This window comes from Hypomesus nipponensis, chromosome 11 (assembly GCF_054491055.1).
Source record: "Hypomesus nipponensis isolate SF chromosome 11, ASM5449105v1, whole genome shotgun sequence".
NCBI lineage: Eukaryota > Metazoa > Chordata > Actinopteri > Osmeriformes > Osmeridae > Hypomesus > Hypomesus nipponensis.
The window spans coordinates 4,037,573-4,056,878 of NC_140371.1; the positions used below are offsets into that span (position 1 = coordinate 4,037,573).

The following is a 19,306-nucleotide window of genomic DNA, read 5'->3' on the forward strand; positions in this document are numbered from 1 at the left end:
AAGTTATATTCAACGTACTAAGTCCTTGTATCAATATTTCTCTAAGTTTGAAACAGCACAGGAAATCCGACAGAGTTTTGATGTAAAGAGTTTTATTAGAATCCAAAAAGAAGGGTGATTCCAAAAAAACGGGTGATTCTGCAGAACCAGACTGAAGAAATCCTCTCCGAACACTCTTTTATATCAAAACCTTATCAGTTCTGTAAGTTTAGTATTGGTACAATATTTGTTTTGACACAATTCATTACTTCTTATTGGACTCTCTGAGAGATTCAGATTGCAGGTGCATAGATAATTCATCTATTTTTTGTAGACCTACTCTGACCTTGGAGGCCAGTTACACTGGGCTCCAGCTTCATTACTGCTGGGTCTTGTAGTTTTTCTTATGATAGGAACTTGCTCACGTAGATTTATCTCACACCCATCCACAATCATCCAGATTAACACTTTGGACTTAATTTTCCTTCTATATTTTAGGGGAAATACTAAACAGTCAACAACTTTGCATCAGGCTTTTTCAATAGTGTAACATATAAGGATATAACGTATAACATATAAAGGTATAAAGTATAAAAGTGATTAAATGGCATTCTTCATCATATAATCCATACTCATTCTTCATCTTCATAATTACAACAGTGTGATATTATTCCACTTCAGTCCCCCCTTTGAGACTTATAAAATCTCACCACAACTCATACTGTGAACACTACTGTAATTATACAACAGAAACAATGTCGGAGTAATATAGGTGCTGATTGAAAATCAGTAGTCAAAAGCACATAAGGCACTCATTTAGTGTGACAGTAAAATCATAAAAAATACAAAACAAATCAATCGACCTTATTCAGAAATGTCATCATGTGCGAAGCTCATCCTAGGTGGCCTGGTGGACTGTCCAATACTCTCTTAAGCTTTCAGCTTAATTGCAACACATAGCATGGCAGTAAAATGATATGGGTATGGGGAACTACAAACTAGAAACTCCCCGTAGCCAATGCTCATAATGCGACATGAGTATCCGTTCCAGCCTCTACCTAAGTATATGTGACAGACGAGTCATCGCTTGTCGTCATACTGTACCTCCCTGCTCATTCACCATCCACACTGAGAAGCTTCGCACTGACGTCCTATTACTTATAAAAAATGGTCCGTTTCATAAATATAAAATAAGAAGTAATGGATTCATACATATTATTTTTTATATGTGACTATATGTTGGTTATATGAGACAAAATGAAACAAGCAATGACAACAATACAACATACTAGAATGTCATTGAAAACAAAACAGTGAAGTGACAACAAAATAAAAGGGGTGCACATACAGGGTGATGATATATTTCTAGATAACTGTGAAGTAGTACTCCATGCAATACATAATATTGGTGCTTGATCGTGACACAGTATGACTTATTACTAAATGGTTAAGGTAAATGTCGGATAATGTCCTGGATTATGAGCAGGTGTCCGACGATGTCCAGGGAAAATGACGGTGGATATTTGGTGATGTCCAGGGAAGGGTTGGATGTGTGAAGATGATTGGGGAAATGGATTGGGTCTCCAGCGGGATGTCCAAAAGAGGGCAGTATATTTTAATGGGGGACAGATTAGTCCAGGGTAAAACTGAGTACTCCAGGATGTAACAGAATAATTCAAAGTGAACAGAATGATCAAGGGTGAAACAGACTGAGTGGTTGGATGACACCCTTCTGTCAGACGAGTTACATTCTCCTCAGCCAAAGCATCTCCTTAGAAGTACCTCCACATGTTCTCATATGGTTCCATTAGGGGCATGGGTTGATATGCACCCCAATGTTGCTGCCAGCTATTGATCTCCATTCTCAGTTCCTCATTCTGGCGTATCATCATCCTGTTCTTGATGTGTCGCTATCTCCTCATTCTGACGTTCTTTTTCCCTATTGCGTTCGCTCCACCAAATTTGCGCTTGCCCTCTTCGTCTTGCACGATTCAGACGTTTTGTTACCCTCTTGGTCATTTGTCCTTGGAGGTTTTTAAACTGATCCGGTGACATTTTCCCAATCCAATTATCCATTTCTGCGGTGCTTGTTCCAGTAACACGCTCGGCTTCGTCCCTGTTGGTGTTTATGTCTCCTTCTGGTCCCTCAGATGTAACTCCTGAGAGTTCTCCTTCCTCGGGACCCTTTGCTGCACCTGGCGTGGTCTGGACTCCTGGAAAGGGTGGTTGGTCGTAGAATGGTGGCCGCCTGGGACACCAAACTGCTGGATCTGGGGGTGAGGGTTGAGAGAGGTTGGCCACACTGGGCCTGTGCTCAGTGAGGTTAGTGGACTAAGGTCGGGGGGGGGTGGCAGCTCCTGCACCTGCTGCTGCCAGGTTAGCTGAGGTGGCTCCTTAACTATCCTGACTAGGTCTACATCAATGGGGTGGATCAGCCACTGGCTCAATCTGGGGTCACTGGGACCCTGACCTGCGTCTTCCTCTGCTGTAGTGATTCTACACAGTGGTATGTGGATTGGGGGGATCACTTCTGCGCTACTCTCTACTGGGGGTGGACTCGCAGGACTTTCTCGTATGGTCCTAACTGAGCTGTCTATCTGCTGTGGCTCTACTCCTGGTGGTGGGGGTCCTGACTTGTCAGGTATGGCATGGATGATGTTGGGTTCTGCTGGGGGTCTGGGTTGTCTTGGTGGTTTTTCCGATGGGGGTTGTCTGCCGTGTTTATCTAGTGACATAACACAAAGTTAGATGTTGCCCAGTCCCTCTTGGCTCAACTCAATTTGATTTACGTTTCAATGTTTGTAATTCTATCATCTCGGAATAAGCCCCTTCCCGTGTTTGGTTGTTGGCTGGAACCTCATACAGTGACAGAGTGCTGTCTTCTCCTTCCGGAGCTATTTGTGCGGGAAACTGTCCTGTTATTACCCGTGACATCTTTTGAATTAGTTGCCCCACCAGCGGCAATATACAGCATGCAGTTACTACTACTATTATCAAGATTATTTCTATGGCCATTGCTATCCCTCTCAGTAATTTGGGCCAAGTCAAATTCATCAACCAGCTCCATAAAGCATTTGTTCCCGTTTTCCAATTGGAATGTATTACATGTTCCTGTCGTAATTCCTTTAAAATTCATAAGGGCCTTAGTGAGATTTCCCCCCTCCCCCCCGTGTGCATGGGAATGACAGTGCAACACTCCTCTCCTATCAGTTCGCAAACTCCTTGGTCCTCTGCTAACAAAGTTTTATGATGAACCGGTTTTGCAGGGCCATCAGTGATGTAGCATGTAACTGTTCCTTCACTCCTTCCAGTGCAGCTATGGTGTGATTTATGAATCGTTGATTATACCATAAGTAATTTATCCATTGGCTGTTGCATTCTATGGACTGAGTGTTTAATCCCTGGCCGAAAAAGAGCACTGAGCCTGCTATAAGTCCTGTGATTATCCAGTCATTACTCATGGCCAAATGTTCATCGGGTATACCGTAAGGTACTTGGTCGTAAGTGATGTATACCTTGTCATCTGTTTTCTACTGAGTCTGTGTCTCTTTTATCTCTGTTTGGTACACTTCTTTGACTGTTACTTTTCCAGTCAACATAGTTGGCGCGCAGATACCCTCCCATCCTGGCTCTAGCTTAGTTTTAAGCTTTATGTCCTTAAAAACGTTTTACTTTTTGCACTACACTCAACTCCTGTAATATTTGTATTTTATATTGTAAATTGGCAACTTATATTCTACTTTATTGTATATTTTATTCCACGTATTGCTAGTTTATGTATCCTTAGTATAGTTAGACCACATATTTAAATTTAAGATTCCTATATGTTTACTGTATGCACCTTCCTGCCAAAGCAAATTCCTTGTCTGTGCACACTTTCATGGCAAATAAATCCCATTCTGATTCTGATATGTATATGCAGAGTCAGTGTAAACATTAAGACTCTTGCCCTTTTGCCAACAGGCATGCTGCTGTAAGAGCTTTGATCTAAGCCAATTGGGCTGAACATGGTTGATCAACCTTTACAGATTGGATGGTTTCAAATGTGGCGCCATCTTTGAGCTGCACTATGCCGTAGCCCGCATGATTGCCCACAGTATCTCTAAAGCAAGATCCATCCACAAACAATGTGAAGTTCGTTGTGCAGGTCTTGGCGTGCACGCATAAATATGTCGGTGTTGTGGACACAATCGTGTGGTGTCCCATCTACTGGCAATACCATCTTAGTTGCGGGGTTTACTGTGTCACACCTTTGTGTGGTGAGTTCTGGGGCAGACAGTATCACCTTGTAGCCAATTCTCCTGGCCTGAGTCAACACAAATTGTGGGCTTGTGAGTGAGGCATACAGCTGTTGGGACGTGTGTAGCAGATAAGAGATGAACAAAACATGTGTATCTCTTTATCTTTAATACTTGGTTCCTATACAGGTTGTCACTAGCCAATCAGCAGGTTAAAATACAGCGGAGACAAAACAGGAATTAGTCAGAGCGTAGAGACGTGAAGAACGGGGGTGCAGTTGCCTGACTCGGAGAGCTAGGAAAGTGAATACCGAAGTTTAATACAACTCGACATAGTTAGCGACACCAAGTGACTGCCTGTCTGCCGTTAGATCGTGTAGCCGTTAAAACGTTAATGGGGCACAGTGCACCGGCCAGAGAAAGGAGTCTAGAATCTCATTGGTTTTCTGCTAAGCTAGTTGTTCTTCGATCTTTCCCGCCAAGGAGGTCGACAGTTCCCTGCCATACGGAGACTGCTCCAGAGCTCCAGCTAATGAGTGCAAACGAGGGGGAAGGTTTGAGGTGAAGTAACTAGATTTTTTTTTTTTATTGAACAGCAAGATATTGTGGAGAAGAAACTATTTTGTTGCCCACGAATTCGACAGAGATGGATATTTCATTTGATACTTTGCCGTTTTTCAGTATTTCCGAAATTCTGTATTTTGCTCTGGACTGAAGGGTACATTGGAATAACATTGATTTATAGTTGTCCTGATTAATTGATCAAACATCGATTTGGAGTTGACCGGGTAAACAATTATGTTAAAAATTAGGCTAATTGAATTATAGTTGACCGGGAAATATGATTGAAAAGTCATTGGATTATAGTTGACCGGGAAATATGATCGAAAAGTCATTGAGCTATAGTTGACAGGGAAATATGATCGAAAAGTCATCGAGTTACAGGCCCTAGTTGACCGGGAGACCATCGTTTGGTAAATCAACGGCAGATGAACTTTTTCTTCTCATTTGTGAATCCACATCAGGTAGCCTAAGGAGAAAATTGATCTCATGTTAAATTGTACCAAATGTAATATTCGTTTACATTTATTGTTTATTTATATTGTGTTTATTAAATACAGTCATAGTCAAGTGTTTCCATCAATATTTTATTCTTGAATGTGTACACACATCAGTAGACAATGTACTGTAGCTAGCTCTAGCTCAATGTTCTGCTTACCTGATGTAGATTCACAAATGAGAAGAAAAGTTCATCTGACGTTGATTAACCAAACGATGGTCCCCAGGTCAACTAGGGCCTATAACTCGATGACTTTTCGATCATATTTCCCTGTCAACTATATAGCTAGAGCTAGCTAGCTCTAGTGTTAACGGCTAAAAAGAACTATCTAGTCCCTGGTCAGAAATGTGTACAAAAACGTTATGACAAAACATTGTACTTCAATAGTTAGATACATACCAAGCTCAAACATTCCGACTTAAAAATCCCATGGTTACAGTATGTCGGGAATCTCATTTTCTTATTTTGGTAGAGCTGTGCTAACTGTACAATAACGGTTGACTTTCAATAGAGAAATGTCAAGTTTGACGCTGCACATGACAATTATGATAAGCTACACGTAGTTATAGTTTGAGATAGTGTTTAGATATATCAATGTAGGAGGCTACTTTTCTTAGTTGCTGTGGCAAATCTTTAACAAAAGAACATAAGAAACGGTCGTGACCGATACTGTAATGGGTCGTTGGAAAGTGTGAACGGAACGATGCGCCAGAGTTGCCAGGTCCGTGTGACAAAACCAGCTCAAAACTAACCCAATGGCTAATAAAATGAGGGTATTATTTGGGTATAAATAAATGATTAAAATATGGATTTCTATTCAACAATATTTATCTAAGTTTCATGCAAAATAGGTGTACTCGAACTAGCGGACAAAAAATTCAACCCGGCAACACTTTAAAAGTAGCCCAATTCCGCGGGAAAACCGTGGACCTGGCAACAATGGGTACAACTTCCAAAAGATTTAATCCACTGCATATTTAAGACTACACACATATCTAGCCTACATACAGCCTATACCCAATAATAACATAATAAACACTACTATGGATAACCTGATTACAGATATACATTTATTAAAGAATATATATAGTACAGTAATTCCATTCAAGTGTCAGAGTGTCAGACACAGATTGTCAAGTGTCAGAGTGACGTCAGATTTGAGTCAAAAGTCAATAACGCGTAAAACATGCAGGCCATTTCACACGAACAAGAGTGGTACATCGTACATGATACATAGTACATCATACATTGCGCGAGTGTAAAGTTAATGTCTGCACGTGTGAAATTATATAATTTGCCTTCGAGCCTGTTTTACGCGTTCTAGTAATGTCTAAATTAGTTTTTGGTTTTTGAGAGAGACTGTGTGCACTGCCGACGTGGAGCTGCTGTGCCTGTCTCTGAGACCCCACTACTTACCGAGGGAGTTTGGAAATATTTTAATATGTGCTGTGTATGTTCCCCCCAGCGGGAACGCAGCAAGGGCTGCTATCAGAATAGCAGACTGCGTTCACCAACAACTGCTACGCACACCTGGAGCCCTGATTGTGATTCTCGGGGATTTCAACCACTGTAAATTGGAACTATCTCTCCCTGGATTTGAACAATATGTGACATGCAGCACACAAAACAACAGAGTTTTGGATACAAAACTGGAAAAAATGCATACATAGCAAAACCATTGCCCCCACTGTAAAACTCAGATCACAATGCTGTCCAGTTAATCCCAATTCATAAACCTGTTTTTAAAAGGAGTAAACCACAAACTAAGACAGTGGCAGTGTGGGACAAGGACAGCATAGAAACACTCAAAGGATCCTTCCTCTGCACAGACTGGGATATATTCTCTAATCTGGAGATTGATGAGGCTACTGAAGTTATAACCGACTACATACATTTCTGTGCAGATAATGTGGTTACGAAAAAGACAATTATTGAGTATCCCAACAATAAGCCCTACATATCCAAGAGCGTAAAGGACTGTATTAATAGGAAAAAGCCTTTAAAAACAATGATAGAGCAGGACTGAAAATGGTGCAGAGAGAACTCAAACAGAGGCTGAGGGAAGCCAGAAAACGTCACAAGGACACCATAGAGCAGACTTTTATGTCAACGGATTCAAAAAAGCTGTGGGACTCCATGAAGGCCATTACAAATATGAATACCACCAAGAAATGCCTCAGTACTGATGATGATCTGGGGAAGGCAAATGAACTGAATGACTTTTTTCTCAGATTTGATAGCCTTGACTTTTCTGTGGAATCTAATAATGTCTTAGACACTATTTTAACTGATGTTAGCTACTAGGATTATAATTGATCCACTCAGGATTCAGTCTATTTTCAAACATGTGTGCATTAAAAAATCCACCGGCCCAGATGGCATTTCTGCACTGCTTTTAAAGGCATGTGCAGAAGAGCTCACTCTAGCTTGGTGCCCCATCTTTCAGCGGTTTGTGGATTCACACACTGTTCCTGCTCTGTGGAAAAAAATCCATCATAGTTCCTGTAACTAAGAAACCGTGTCCAGTTGATAACAATGATTTAGACCTGTGGCCCTGACTTTGATTGTAATGAAAAGTTTTGAGAAATACATGTTATCTGTGATAAAAGGCAGAGGTCAACTTGGTACTTGATCCATATCAGTTTGCTTATAGGCAGGGGAGAGTTACTGATGACGCTATTAACAGCATCACCCACTCCACTGTCAAGCACTTGGAATGCCCAAAAGCATATGCACAGATTTTATTTATTGATTTTAGCTCGGCTTTTAACACACTTCAACCCCACCTGCTCATCTCTAAACTAAGGAAGATGAGTGTTAACCCTTTTTTAATTAAGTGGTATTTTTCCTTTTTAACCAATCGGAGTCAGCAGGTCAGAGTCAATAACACCCTCTCAGAATGCAAATCAATCAGCACAGGTGCCCCACAGGGTTGTGTCTGCTCCCCGGTTCTTTTCACACTTTATACTAACGACTGTACAGGCAGCCACCCAGGGAACCTCGTTTTTAAATTTTCTGATGATACCGCCATCCTCAGCCTACTGCACAAAGATTTCAGTACCTCAGCCTATTTTTCTGAAATAGAAAACTTTGTGCAATGGTGTGATGCTCACTACCTCACTCTGAATGTTCTGAAAACGAAGGAGTTGGTCTTAGACCCAAGATCAGTAGGGGATCAAAGCCCTGTCATTTAACATGACTCACCCATTGAGCAGGTCAGCTCTTATAAATATCTTGGAGTTCACTTAGATGACACTTTTAGTTGGCATGTGCATGTTGACATCTTGTGTTCCCGTCTACAGCAGAGACTGTATTTCCTACGCAGACTGAGGGTATATGGGGTGAACAAAATAATTATGTTTCTATTTTACCAGGCAGTGCTGGAGAGTTTAATTAGATATGGGATGTCATCTTGGTATGGCAATCTCACCTCAAAGCTGAAAACTAAACTCGCTCGTCTGGTGCACACGGCCATGAAGGTCATTGGGGAAAGCAGCTACCAGACCTTGCAGTCTATTTACGAACAATCTGTTCTTAGTCAAGCCCAGAGAATAGCAAGGGACCCTTCTCACATTCTCCATTCAGAGTATGACCTCCTACCCTCAGGGAGGCGATATAGAGTCCCTTGCTGCAAACTCAACCGTTTTAAGAACTCATTTGTTCCAACTTCCATAAAACTTCTCAATGCTGCTTGAGGCTGAAATCCATGTAATAATTTTTATAGTGCCTTTATTACGGTGATCTTTTAGCACGTATTTTTATGAGGTGTATGTATGTGTTATGTTATGGGATATGTGCAATACTGTTATGTAACTGTTGATAATGTTTGGCTGAGGATGTATTGTTTGTTGTACTGTGACTGTCAAGGCATTTATGATGACCCACCACAGAGACCAAGACAAATTTCCCTGAGCGGGACAATAAAGTTCATCGTATCGTATCATGTCGTATCCAGGCCCAGTAGTACTTAGGAATAGTATTCTTGTTGAGTTGTATGACAACCAACAACTCCCGCCTGGCCAACGACCTGAACAAGTTCTACTGCAGATTTGAAAGACAATTAGACAGTCCTGAACTACCCCTTTCCATCCACGAGGCCTCCCCCCTCATCCCTCAACAGTGATGACTCTCTCCATTCAGCAGGGTGAAGTTAACAGACTTTTCAAGAGCAGAACCCCCGCAAAGCAGCTGGGCCAAACTCTGTCTCTCCTGCCACCCTCAAGCCCTGCACTGACCAGCTGTCTCCTGTGTTTACAAACATCTTTAACACCTCCTTGGAGACATGCCATGTGCCAGCCTGTCTCAAGTCCTCCACCATCATCCCTGTGCCCAAAAAGCCAAGGCCAACAGGACTTAATGTCTACAGACCCGTCACCCTGACCTCTGTGGTAATGAAGTCTTTTGAGCGCCTTGTGCTGGCACACCTCAAATCCATCACAGACCCCTTCCTGGACCCACTGCAGTTTGCATACAGAGCCAACAGGTCGGTGGATGATGCCGTTAACATGGCCCTCCACTTCACCCTACAGCATCTGGACTCCCCAGCATCCTACGCCGGGATCCTGTTTGTGGACTTCAGCTCTGCCTTCAACACCATCATCCCCGCCCTGCTACAGGACAAGATCTCCCAGCTGAACGTGCCCGACTCCACCTGCAGGTGGATCAACATCCTGTCTGACAGGAAGCAATGCGTTAAGCTGGGAACACAAGTCTCTGACTCCCGGTCCATCAGCACCGGATCTCCTCAGGGCTGCGTCCTTTCTCCTCTGGTCTTCTCCCTGTACAAACACAGCTGCACCTCGAGTCATCCGTCTGTCAAACTCTTGAAGTTTGCAGACGACACCACCCTCATTGGGCTCATCTCTGACAGGGACAAGTCTGACTACAGATGGGAAGCTGTCAACCTGGTGACCTGGTGTAGCCAGAACAACTTAAAGCTCAATGCTCTTAAGAGGGTGGAGATGGTTGTGGACTTCAGGAAGAACACAGCCCCACTCACCCCCATCACCCTGAGTGACTCCCCAATAAGCACTGTGGAGTCCTATCGCTTCCCGGGCACCATCGTCTCCCAGGACCTCAAATGGGAACTGAACATCAGCTCCCTCACCAAAAAAGTACAACAGAGGATGTACTTCCTATGGCAGCTGAAGAAATTCAACCTGCCAAAGACAATGATGGTGCACTTCTACACAGCCATCATTGAGTCCATCCTCACTTCTTCTATCAACATCTGCCACTGCCAAGGACAAGAGCAGACTGCAGCGTATCATCCGCACTGCTGAGAAGGTGATCGGCTGCAATCAGCCTTCCCTCGAGGATCTGCACACCTCGAGGTCCATGAGGCGAGCGAGGAAGATTGTGGCCGACCCCTCCCATCCTGGACACTCCCTGTTTCAGCTACTCCCCTCCGGCAGAAGGTTGCGGTCCATCAAGACCAAAACCTCACACCACCAGAACAGTTTCTTCCCATCTGCTGTTGGCCACTTTAATAAGGCCAAGGACTCACACTGACTTTAAATCACAAGCTGAACAATGACATCCTGCACATTGCAATTTGCACTATTGTATCGTTCTCTGGCACTATCTGTTTTTTTAGGTTAGATTGTAAATTATGGCTACTTATATTTTATTCCCCTTAGTATTAGCTAGATTTTCCTTAGTATTAGCTAGACTTTGCTCCTTTTGTATAGTTAGTCCACATATTTAAGTTTCAATATTCCTATATGTTTAATGTATGCACCTCCCTGCCAAAGTAAATTCCTTGTTTGTGCAAACATTCATGGCAAATAAAATCCCTTCTGATTCTGATTCATGTTGTTTTCTGTAGCAATGCATCTGCTTTTATCTCCTGGTACATCAGACAAAATGGTAGACTGTGCCCATGAGAGTTCCTGGTAGCATTTGTTTCTGACTTTGGACATATATATATTAGTGCTGTCAGTTTAACGCGTTATTAACGGCGTTAACGCAAACCCAAATTAACGGCGTCAATTATTTTATCGCGCGATTAACGCTCTTTTTGGCCTAGCAAACTTTGTAGTTTTTTTCACATGCTGTTGCAACAACTACCGACGTTAGAAAAACTACAACACCACACCGGATCTAGCTAGACCGGAAACAAAACAACAGGCACGCCAAACACTCGTTTGGCTTGCAAGCTGGCTAAAGAGTAGTAGCAGAGCCCGTTTACGGATATTAGACATTCTCTGGTAGTAGGCTAACGTTACGTTTTGAGTGGATGACGAGCGCGAGATGCCGAAATGGATGCCAATAAGATTCTGAATGGAAAGTTTGCTTTTAAAAAGTTGCCAAATGGTTCTATTGACAAGACCAGTGATCTGTGTGTTTTGTCGTTGTAAACTGAGCTATCATCGAAGCACGTCCAGTCTGAAATACCACTTGATGGCCAAGCACACAGCTGATGCGAATTCTCTGCCCCCTCGTCAAAGCCAGGCGATTGCAATGTTGTTTTCAATTAAAAAAAATATTTGCACAAAGCAATCCGAACCACTTTTCTATGTTGATAAGAGCATTACAATTTGAAAAAAGATTTGGACAAAAACAAATCAGGGACATTTAGAATAGATAAAAATGTGCGATTAATTGTGATTAATCGCGACTTAACTATGACATTAATGCGATTAATCGCGATTAAATATTTTAATCGTTTGACAGCACTAATATATATATATATATATATGGTAGGCAGGACATGACTTACAATGTCCACCAGCAAACACACCTGGCAGAGGAATATTGACTCTTTGGGCCTTTAGATAACATCTCAGCATTTCATTTTGAGAATTATTTAGGGCAAATTAAACATCTCCTGCGCAAACCTCACTTGCCTTTACAACAAGTGGTAAAAAGGCTTTCAGAAATACCTGATGTAGAGGCATCACAAGTAAAGAAAGCTCACAAATTCATGCATCTGCATTGCGATGGTCCATTGGTGCCTCATATAGGCCATGGAGAGCAGTATGCAAAGGTTATTGCTGAGAAGTACACCCTGTCTGTACAGAAAGGGGATAACTGTGTACAAATTATCGATGGCATTGTTGTTGTTCGCAACATCAGAGTCTGACGTTGGTTCAATGAAATTAGCGTTGACAGCGGAATTTTGATTCAATGTAGTTTCAATGAGGTTTGCTATCTGGGAACTTATTTTGTGCTTCATTGTCAGGGCCAATAGACAGGACCTGTAGCGGGGACTTGCAGAAGATTTGAATTCACTCTTTGGCACTTTGTTTGAAATAAAATGACTGAATGATACATGGTAATGCTGCCTCGTTTATGATTAGCTTGAGTTAGGCTACACATCACACAAATATAGTCAACCTAAAGTTGGCTACCATGTAGCCTATTATAAAAGAACAAGTAGCATTTTGGGCAAATTAGGTCTGCATATGAACCGCCCCAATATAAGCAGTAGAATTGAGAAATATAGGTTACTTAATTAACGTTGCGGTTATAGACTGGCAACGTCACAACATCACTTTTTGGTAACGGCAAGGTCACAAAATGACGTTGCCAGTCCGTAACCACAACGTCCAGGCAACGTCATTTTGTGACCTTGCCGTTACCAACTGGCGTCTTTCACTGGCAACGTCGCCCAAGACGTTGCGGCAACGAATGTTTGGTCATCGAATGACGTCGCGGCAACGTAACTGTGTTAGCTGGGTCCCCTGTCAGCTGTGTTGTCAATACCTCGAGAGAAAAGTGGAAGTAACCAGAGTTTGCCGTCAAGCAGTATCTCTGGCCGACAATGTGTATGACGTCAATTACATTTTAAAAGGCTTTTTAGAACAGAAAGGAAACTTTTTAAAAATCTAACACCCAGTGGTGTGTATTTTTTTGCCTCCCCTTTCGAATTCAGAATTCAAATTACTAGACAAACTAATTAAATCTTGAGAAAAGTGGATTTTGAGGGGTATAGCTCCATAGACCTCCATTCATTCTGCACTTGACCATTAACGCCCTCATGTGGAACATCTCACTGTGCTTGCTCTCGGGAGTCTGTGTGCCACCACTCTATCAAGCACGCTGGTTCTCTTGGGAGATCTTGAAAAAAAGGCGGAAAATCCAGCCAGGTCAGAGAAGAACTGACTAACTCCAGAAATGTGAGATGTCACCTGCTGCATGATAAGGTTGAGTTGGTGAGCATAGCAGTGGACATAGTGTGCATTTACACATCTTGCACCTTCTTCTGCACACCACCTGTGGCTCCTCTCATCACACTTGCACCATCATATGCCTGAGCAATAAGCTTGCTCTTCTGGTCATCAGGGAGAATGGAGCTCAACCTATCCAGAAGGGCTGTGGCAATGGAATCAGCTGTGGCTCTCCGGAGCGGCATAAACTCAAAAAACCTCTCTTGCACATCATGGGCTTTGTCAACTTAACGGATCACAAGCACCAATTGACACTGAGTGGAAATGTCCGTTGTTTCATCAGCCTGAATCGAGAGAAAGTCAGCACTCCTGATTTCTTCGATGATTTCTTCTCTCAAAACTGACAACATACAGTCAAGGAGTTCATTCTGTACGGTCTTCGATGTTCCCTTAAACACAGTAGCAGTCTGCAGATGCTCTTGCAAAACTGCATCTAGTGATGCTACTAAATCTACCAATCCTCTAAAAACACCAGGATTTTCTGAGCTTTCACTCTCATCATGGCCACGCAGGGCTATTTCAAAGGCGCCACAGAACTTTACACAGTCTATTATTTTAAACAAGACGTGCCTGTTTTTGTCAACCTCCTCGTTATGCTTACGGATCCCTATTCTGTAGCCTTCATCAAGTTGAGCAGATATGTTTATTTTCCCAAACATGGCTAGTCTCATCGCATTTTCCATGTGGACCCTTGTTTGCTCATGTTTTTAACTTTTTTCTGAAATGTGTTTCAGATCCCTCAATCCTGTCTGGATCCATGCTGGGTTTGATCCTGTCTTTTGAAAAAGGAGGCAGGGAAAACAAAATAAAGCATTTGTTTCTCCACAACCAGTTAGCCAACTTGTCTTGCTATAGCAGGTCCTTGAAAACGACCTAGTGCATTTTCTTCCTCTGTCATTCAACTGTTGCTGAATTAATATGTCAGGCCGATCAGGTCCAAGCTCCTTCACTTTGAGCTTCTCTTGATAGTTTCTTTTTTGAAAGGGCGTATTTTTTAGCGACTTTACTGAATTTTAAGTTTCCATCATCAGCTAGCTATTTTTATAACATTAGAGCTCAATCGGTTGCTAGTTCAGTCAAAGAACGTATATTGACTATTGATTATAGTGCTTCTATACTCTTTGGTTCAGTTTTGAGAGAACACCATGACAGCGTAAATAAACAACTTAAATGTGTTGCGTGATGTGATTGGATGTGACAGACATAACGGGCCCTATCATAATGAATTTGAAAAGCCCTCTAGTAAATCAGCAGTTTGGGGCGCAAGTGTTCTGCGCCCCGGCGAGGTCCTATCTCTTGCATTGAGAGGAGCGAACTACGCATGTACAACTTATAGCGACAGTCAATGGGGCTCCTTGGGCGCAAGTAACTTGCGCCCAGCTGGAAATACGTAGCCTATCAGCTAACTTTAGACAACGTAGATTTTTTTTCTTCCACATTTTATTGCAGATTCAACATTCGATTAGGTATATAATATTGACTTTAGCTACTCATTAGACATGTTTTTCTTTCTTTACGTCTTATTCAATAAGTTTCAGCTTTCAGGTCGGAATGTGATGCAGCAGTGGTGGGGCGGCGCCCTCTATGAGCCGGCCGCTGCTGGACTGTTGCCTGTTGTAACTTGAAAACAAATTAACACTGAACACTGAATCTAATAACACACATTTTACTGTTCACAATGTATATTGGTCAATCTTGGGTAACATTATTTAATTTGAATATGACTGTGTATCATTTTCATTATATAAGTAACATGACTGAGGGTAACAGGACTGAGTTTTTAGCATATACATGAAATATAGACACATGCCATACAGTCTAGTAGCATGAGGATACTGAGCAAATTGTAATTGATTTATCAAAGATGTATATATTTAAAATAAACTAATAACATCCCACAAATAATTTGGGTAACAGGACAGTACGTTGAGATTGACCTTCTCAGATATAGTTGCAATATCATCAAATTTACAGTTTTGGTCTTCCCAATGACTTCAGAAGATTCAGATGATGCAAACTTCCTGTTGAAAATGGGTCTTGTGGAATGGTCCAAGTTTTCAGGGGGGGGGGGGGGGTGTTAGGGTAAAAGGACTGAGTTAAAACCCATGGACACAACTAAAATGTGTATTTTATCAAAAATGTTATGGATTTCTCATGAAACAAAAAATATTTTAAAGCATATGTTGGATATAAAATGACCAGACCTGCAAACTCCTCAGAGTAAAAAAGCTGACAGTGTCGCGGGGGGTTGGGGTCGTGTCCCCAGCTCGATGTTTTTTGTGATTTTAATATGCAAATGACACATTTCTAAGCGTGACTTAGAGGCCATATTGCAGGTTAAACGTCACTGTTGATAAATGGGTACATGAAGCACTCAAGATATGTATATCATTACAAAAATCTCCAAATGGTGTCTCTAAATGGTGTTAAAGACCAGTTTTTGTCGTTTTTGGTGTTAGCATTAGCATATTAGTGCAATTTGGTGATGAAGTCACGTTGGGGAGACGTGGAGGAGACTAGGCATAGACATCCAAAAAATCTTGTGCTGCACCCTACCCCGTCGGCCGCCCCCCCCCGACACCACACGGAACGAGCACCGCTACTACCGACAAACAAAGGAAAATGCTGCACGGCACAGTCTCAGCAAGCAGGGGTGCCTTCAGCTGCCTGAGGAGGGCGCCAATATGCCAATTCCCCACAAACTGAAATGACAGACAAGAGAAAACCATGCAGATTTTTTTTTTTTAAATGCTCGTGCGCCCCCCACGTGACATGAAAAAAATGCTCCCCGGTCTGCCCGTGCCTAAAACCGCCCCTGGTGCCGGAAATGAAAAAAACATTTTTGACAAAGTTTAGCTTGTGGCATTGAACACAGCGACGCACCACACAAGTTTGAGTTTAAATACATTATTTAATGTGACGTTACTTACTGCACATGCAAGTCTCAAATTGCTTAAATGTATGATGCTGCCAGTACACCACGGCACGATAGATAGTACTTAACCCTCATGTTGTCTTAACATTCTGTACACTCCCATTGTCCTTCGGGTCAAAAATGACCAACCTTCACAAAACCCCTAAAATACAGCAGCTCAATTGAATTTTAATCCCCAAATCAATTTTGCATGAAGAAACAACCTGTCAGTCATCACAAACTTTGTGAATGTGGGTTTTGCTTCTTCAGATTGCAGAAATACTTCATTTAACCCTTGTGTTCTCCTCGGGTCATTTTGACCCATCAGTCATTGTGACCCACCTTCGTTTGCGACCACTTTACCGCATACAAAAACAAAGTGAAGCGTTTTCTTTTAACCGTTGGGCTGTCTCATTGCGAAGGTTAAAAGAAAATTATTTTTATTTGCTTTTGTATTGGGTAAAATTGGGTAAACACAACGATGGTTCGTTATGAACCTTTTGGTCATGTGACCCGAAGGCAGCACAAGGGTTAATCATGAACACATTTGTAATAATAGTTTTCTTTACTGAAGGACAGGTTTATTATTATCGGTGAAAGTACTGCATAGATGTAAAGATTAATTGTTCAGCAAGAGATAGTACTTTTATAGCCTAAGAAAGTATCAGAAATGTACGGAGAGTAGTTTTGAATGCATTTTATTGAAAGGAAACAACAACAGTTTTGAACCTTTTTGGCAACATGGTGCTTATATACTGTACAATGAAGAATTCTGCAAAACACAATTCTTCTTAAATGTTCCTAACCATTGCCACCACACACAAGGTGTATGGAAATAAACAATAAATACTAATAAAATAGATTCAAAACAATAACATGAACATAAATTAATTAACTCTATACAGCACATGTAGGACAGTATGCAAGTGTGTGCGCATGGACTTTGCATATGTATTTCTCACATGTGCAGCACATAGTATTAGTTTTACAGTCTTTCTTTGAGGGGCAGAATTGGCATCTCCTCCTCTTGCCCGGCCCAGCTGCAGCCGCAGGTGGATCAAGACAAGATTCAGCCCCTGAACAGCTTTCACAAGCGCTGCCGATGCTGCTGTGTGGGGGAGGCACTCCCTTCTTTGAATGTGTGGGGTTACAAGAGCCTTTCCAAGCTGCTCCAGGAACACCCTCCTCTTGTTCCGTTTATCAGGCATCCAGGTAGGGTTGATATTGTTCCATATCACGAAGGAATTGTATGAGGACACATCGATAATGTTATGGAAAATGACCAGGGGCCAACGGGCAGTCATCATCCTGCAGCTGTAAGTTCCAATCACCTTGGCCAGGTTGTCCACACCTCCTTTGTTGTGATTGTAGTCCAGGATGATGGCTGGCTTCCTGTCCTCACGATCACTGATCTCAGGCGTTTTATGCAGTGTGCTCAGGAGGACCACATTCTTGTTCCTCTTTGGAAGGTAAGAAACTAGAGTGGTGGTGGGGGTGAAGGCAAACTTTGAGATAAGACCTCTCTCCCCCTTGTTGCGAGGAGTGCAGGGGGGAGCTCAGGCTTGTTTTTTCTTACTGTGCCAACCATGGTGATCTTTTTCTTCAGGAGCTGCTGACCGAGTTCATAGGAAGTGAAAAAATTATGCCCCTTCAGTCCATCTGTCACATCCAGCACAACTCGCATCCCCTGCTTATTCTCCGGGCCTCCACTGGTTGGCTTCCCCGTATAAACTTGCATCTTCCAAGCGTAGCTGGATTGTGCATCACAGGCCACCCATATCTTGATGCCAAACCTCGCTGGCTTGCTGGGCATATACTGCCGGAAAGGACAGCGACCTCTAAATGGAACCAGTTGCTCATCCACTGTTACTTCAGGCCCAGGGTTGTAGAGGTATGGCAGCCGCTCCACCCACTTCTCCCAGACATCTCTTATGGCCGCCAGTTTGTCTTTTACACGTTTTGCAGGTCTTGATTCAGTTATCAAATCTTAGCATTTTTGAGAATGTGTGAAAGACTTTCAGTGGCATTGTGGCACGAAAAATTGCCCTACCACTCTCTGTATCCCAGAGACTATATGTAGCCTCACCTCGGGACCGGTACACACCCGCTAAGGTTAGCAGCCCTATGTAGGCATGCAGATCAATCTCATCCATCCTTTTCCAGCTGTCTCCATATTTACGTAAACCCTCCAAATTTGTCATCTCTAGGACTATCATTTCGACGGCTGGTGTGATAAACAAGTTGAATGTTGAGGTGATGTCCTGGGCATGGGAAACTGCATGTTTTGTGGGCCCTGGGGTCATCCTTATGACATTTTGTGCTGCCATCCTTCCCTGGTTGTCATATGGTGACGAGGACCATGTTGTTTGGCTGTTCTTTGCCAAAAATGTCTCTCGTTCAGCTTGGGGGATTTCTTCTTCATCTGAAGATGATTCTTCATGGTCTGGATTGTATTCGTTCCCATCTTCTTCTTCTGATATCTCCTCTAAATCATTTTCTTGTTCCTCCTGGACATCTGAATGAATCAGATCTATGACCTGTTGGGCACTGAAATGTACACTCATGATTTCAGCAAAGAGAGAACTGGGGGTACTGTCATTTGCAGCACCTTTATAGACTCTGACTGTTGTGGTAGAAAATTCAAGCTGGTCTGTGTAAATATGAAAAGTCGAAGGTGGAAGTTTCAATACAATTTATTCAGACATATATAATTACATATGATTAAACAAAGCTTTGCTGATCAGTCTCAATGAAGGAGGTGCTATCCACACAGATCGTTCGTAGGAGTGATAGAGACTATCACACATGCACAGACTTATATAAACTTGAGATCAATGGCATTCTATAAAGTCAATCAATCAATGTAGCCAACTCTGTGATTGGCTCACTCAACTCAGTGACAGTTTTAAACAATACATTTACATATCAAATGTCTCACTGTTCT

General features: G+C 42.3%; 1 protein-coding gene across 1 annotated transcript; it reads right to left on the reverse strand.

Moving 5' to 3' along the window:
- Positions 1-463: 463 nt before the first annotated feature.
- On the reverse strand, positions 464-5,951 carry LOC146267760 (uncharacterized). The gene is made up of 2 exons (XM_084709962.1): positions 5,677-5,951; positions 464-2,704 (listed from the first exon to the last, which is right to left on the reverse strand). Exons 1-2 carry the CDS (start codon positions 5,687-5,689, stop codon positions 2,106-2,108), a joined length of 612 nt encoding a protein of 203 aa, XP_084566088.1. The 5' UTR covers positions 5,690-5,951; the 3' UTR covers positions 464-2,105.
- Between the last annotated feature and the right edge of the window lie 13,355 nt (positions 5,952-19,306).